Source organism: Dermacentor albipictus, chromosome 1 (assembly GCF_038994185.2).
Source record: "Dermacentor albipictus isolate Rhodes 1998 colony chromosome 1, USDA_Dalb.pri_finalv2, whole genome shotgun sequence".
Classification (NCBI taxonomy): domain Eukaryota; kingdom Metazoa; phylum Arthropoda; class Arachnida; order Ixodida; family Ixodidae; genus Dermacentor; species Dermacentor albipictus.
In genome coordinates this window covers 246155489-246160225 of record NC_091821.1, presented here as the reverse complement: position 1 = coordinate 246160225, position 4737 = coordinate 246155489, and the positions used below count along the sequence as shown (strand labels likewise).

The window sequence follows — 4737 nt, the reverse complement described above, 5'->3', positions numbered from 1 at the left end:
GCTGTGGCTCCGCTTGCTAAGCGAGAGCGTTAAAACCAACGCGCAATTGGACCTGACGATCAGGTGCTGGGCCGACAAGTTTGGCTTCAATCACGGTGCGCGATGCTCCCTCCTAAGTTTTCCCTTCCTCGATGTAAAATATGCCTAGTAGGTGAAACTGAAAAAAAAAAACAAAACAAATAGCGAACACGTCTGCAGCCGCGTCCGGCGCCCACAGTGCAGCAAGAACACAGCCTTCGAGACTTATTCCAGACACTCTGCAGTTGAAGCATATAGTTTTGGCAGGAGGCTGTTGTTAACGACATTTCCAATTTCGAAGCGCTAGGGGTGGGACCGAGTAACCAGTCGGCGCACGCTACAGCTACGGTACTAACAGCTACAAATGTCTGGAATTCAAATAAGTAAACCCCAGGCCTCAGAGACAAGCGCAACGTGATACGCTATTTAATCTAAAGAAAGCGGAACTGCGTAAGTGCGCAAATATCAGGTTCGTATGTACTTGATATGGCTCATGAATATTTTTTTCTAGCATGCCGTACGTAATTGCTTAAAATATTTAGTAACACTGGGCTCAGAACAAGCATACGGCTAGGAGTTGGCGGAGTCCGTGTAAAATTGTCACTTGTGTTTGTGGCAATAATCATTGAATATAATCTATTCTAGGAAGTCTATACCACGCGAATGTTACTTTCAGGGCCTCAAAGTAAAGCAATAAAACTGAAATGCATTATATCAAAATATGAATATATTAGGTTCATCGACTGATTTTACCACTTCTTCGGCCGAAGTCTGTTGGTATTCTTTAGTGGCTCTGGCAACACTGGTCGATAATCTAGACTCATCAAAATTAAACAGACCGAGAGTATGAACGCCGATAGCGTATCAGAAGATCAAGCGTTTTCGCGCAGCGCGCACGTTGATTTGACTGGGTCGTCTCCCGATAGTAGCAACCAGGCCCCAACGTCATCACCCATGGCGACAGCCCAGAGTGCGGAGAGCGAGCTGTCGAGCTCCTCCGAGATAATTCTAACGTACCCATCGCCGGGGGTGAGGGGTGCCCTGGAGATTAGGACGAGGGACTTGGATAGACTGCTTCCAGGCGCATGCCTTAATGACACTATAATTGAATTTGGTTCCAAGACCATCTTTCACGAAGTTCTGAGTGAAGAACTGGGCCGCGCCACTCATCTCTTCGGTCCTCATTTTTATGCCTGTCTTACCGGGGGTCTCGGCGCTTCGGCTCTTGAGCGAGTGAGTAGGTGGACGCGTTCAGTGGACGTCTTCACAAAGGACTACATAGTCGTCCCGGTCAACGTCAGCAACCATTGGATTCTGGCAATCATTTGCTTTGCGGGACGCGCCCTCCCACATGAACAGCCACCGCACGAAAGTCCCAACGCTTACATGCTCGTCTTCGACTCGCTGAGAGGGTACATCAAAAACTTGGAGGAAATAGCGAGGAATTTACGCGGCTACCTCTCAGAGGAGTGGAAGAGGAAACGGGAATCCGTTCTTGTGTTCACAGAAGCGAACACGCCGCTGTACGTTCCGCAAACGCCGCAGCAGACGAACAACACGGACTGCGGCGTGTATGTTCTGATGAATATGGAAGCTTTCTTCCGCAACGCGCCCAAGCACGGCGAACCTGTCGAAATGAGCCGCAACCTCTTTTCATCGGAAGACGTGGCACTAAAGCGGACGACCATGAGGCAGCTCATTATTCAGTTACACGAGAAACAACATCCCGGGTCCGACTTACTTTCCGAGTGGCGTGTGAGGGCTGCAGGCACTGAGCTCCAACACGAGACCCCCGAGACTGCGAGCGCAGAGCTTCGTCCTGCTGACGTCGTGCGTCGCAGCATCCGCAGGAGAACCCCGGCGAAAATGTGCCATCTGCCGTGCTGCGGCTGAAAAGCAGTGCTCCTGTGCGAACTTGGAGACCACGAGCACAGTGCCACTTGAGAAAGCACGAGTGATACGTATTTACCGGGGAGGGGGGGGGGGGAGGGAGGTGAGCTACCTCACACGGTTTTCTCAAGAAGCAACAGTTTATTCATTACCTGTAAAAACATTGTTTTTGCTGTCGGATTTTTTTTCTTTTTTGGTATGCGGGCGTCAATGGTACGCGACCGACAATTCTTTGACGAAGAAGGGCTTCTTTTTCGACGTGTTTTTGATTGAGCGTATTTTATTATTGCGAATGTTATTTTGTCTTTGAGTGAACTATATATCTTCGCATGCTATTTATTGTGCAAATAAATTTTCACAATGTAGTGACTTTCTTTTTGCTTTCTTTATCGAGGTATTTGGTAATGTTACCTGAAGCGGTCGGTCTCTGATGCGTTCGAGTAAGGTAGTGCAAACTGTGGTGTGGGCATAAACCAGCAGCGCCTTCATTAGAGGGCACTGGTGCGTACTTGAGAGCGTCGCCACGGTTTCTATAGAGCTCAAAAAAGCTGTGGCAGGGCCGTGCGAGTGGCACTTGCTTTCACAGAGGTGATAGGTTTCGAGTCGCGACAGTGCTTCTTGCGGCAGTTCACGCGTCAAAATGACAGCTACACTGCAGGAAAAAAAAATCGCAGTTTCGCCAGAAAGGCGAAGCATTGGTAGCGATAGCATTAAACCACTACACGAACTAAGGTTCGTAGTTTTACCGGCCGTATAAATTACAGTTAGTATTCGCTTAATAAACAAATTAACAAGCGTTCTGTCACTCATGCACAGGCAAAGATGAACGGATGTTACTCGATAGACGCGGGAACGCGCGTTGCCAACGCTGGCAGGATTGAGAGCGGCATGCAGAGGCTCTCGCCTCACGGAAAATTGAGTTTACGCCACCTTCAACACAAAGGCGCGCGAGAACACAGCGCACGCGAAGTCACCAGCCATCTCGGCTCGCCTCGACTTTGCACCCGCCGAAGATTACCTCCCGCGGCTTCGTGCTCAGGCGCAGCCATGGCCAGGCTTGAAGAGGAGACTCTCACTCACCTGCCTCACTTCCAACCCCTCCCCCGGGCCCCCTAGTGCCGTTCACCTTCCTCCTCTTGTGCGCACGAGGAGACGGCGCGCATCGAGCCATCATTATTGCCGGCTCACTCTAGCACGCTTTCCCTCGCACCCATAGCATGGGCGCGATTATATCGCACTGTCTTAATACGGAACCTGCACCGACGTCGACGACGAAAATTCGTCTGGAGGGTCCATGTAATTGCTGTCGCAATAAAAGAAACGCGGAGTATCAGGGAGCATGGTGCATCGTATATATATATATATATATATATATATATATATATATATATATATATATATATATATATACATATATATATATATATATATATATATATATATATATATATATATATATATATATGTAGCCCCGCTGCGTATTGGTCTTATACCACTGAAAACAAGCCCCGGGGAGCTCTCAATCGCAGACTGAGGAAACGAAGGGCTGCCTAGTAGAGACGCCATGGCTGCTCGTATTCACAATGTCAATATGTTTGACAGAGGTCTTTAATACGTCTTCTGAGCTGCCTGAGAGTACAAAAAAGAAATATTTGAAAAGCGTAGGTCTATGATCCCGTTTGTATACTACGTATCCCACGTACCTTGTGCCAAAATTAAAAAAAAAATACATATGCAAGTGCCATGTAACTGCACTGAACCAATGGAATGTTGTTTGCCGTCGCTTGGAGCAAGTCAGACTTTTTTTTGTAGTTCGGCTAATCACATAATTATTTACCATTAATTGATCAACTTCTGACCTTATTGCGAAACCGCTTATCCAGTGTCTAGTGCCATGCCAGATTATGGGCCCAGTGTCGCGCGCGGGATGCTGGAGCGCTGGACAGGAGCGGCATACCAAAGGAGCTGGTACTGGTGCGAAATGCAGCTATAGGGCGAGAAATACGCGGTGCCTGGATACCGTCGATACATATATTTTTTAAATACAGAAACCAAAAGAGAGCGTTCTAATGAAAAAAAAAAAGAACGTACTACCAGGATTTGATCGCCTGACCTGCAGATCGCAAGCCGAACGCTTTACCACTTCACCACGCGCGCACATGGCGAGTGAGATTAATTTAGTATATTGATACGCACGCGCAGTTTCTGTTTCGCACCAGCTGTTCGCAGACACGGCAGCCGCGCTGTCGCACCATAACTGAAGCTTATACGCCTCTATCAGAAAGAAGTTGCCTGCATTCAGGAGTAGGCATGGGGGTATCTAAACAGTAATTTATTTTTTTGCGAATCGTAATTTAACTTTGAAAAATGTCTTAAATGAACCGCCGACCCAGGACGCTGTACGGGCTGTTACTGCCGATTTCGATAGCCGTTTCTTGTTCTTCGGGCAATGGAATGCAACATTTTCTTGGTTCACCAATGCGTTTCAATCGACACGACCGTGTAGTCACGTATCTCAGTTATTCAAGCGTCGGTTAGTTCGGCTGGCAGCTTTCGGCGACAGCACGTACAGGGTGCTGCATACTTCGCTGCCTATGTTCGAAAAAAAGGTTTTGCACTCACCGCTGCACTGTTCTTCCTAAAATTTTGCTGCAGGATCGCATGTTGGAGTCGACGTCGTTCAGTGTAACACTCGCCACAGTTAATTGCCCTGTTTTTAAGAAGAAAAGTGAAAATTTGCCTGCACTTAAGGGGATGCGAGCTGCTGCCGCGACTGCGCGAGCTAAGGTTGTATCGCTGCCTGCCGGCGGATACAAAAAGCAGCCGCTC

The 4737-nt window shown here is 48.0% G+C and overlaps 1 protein-coding gene across 1 annotated transcript; it reads left to right on the top strand.

Annotated features, from left to right (window-relative positions):
• The first annotated feature begins 972 nt into the window (after positions 1–972).
• Positions 973–1911, top strand: LOC135907954 (sentrin-specific protease 7-like). Its single transcript, XM_065439769.1, has one exon. The coding sequence runs from the start codon at positions 973–975 to the stop codon at positions 1909–1911; it is 939 nt and encodes a 312-aa protein (XP_065295841.1).
• Positions 1912–4737: the final 2826 nt, after the last annotated feature.

What these genes read in the sequence shown, in the direction of transcription:
- LOC135907954 (XM_065439769.1), top strand. Translation starts at nt 973, where the DNA reads ATGGCGACAGCCCAGAGTGCGGAGAGCGAGCTGTCGAGCTCCTCCGAG.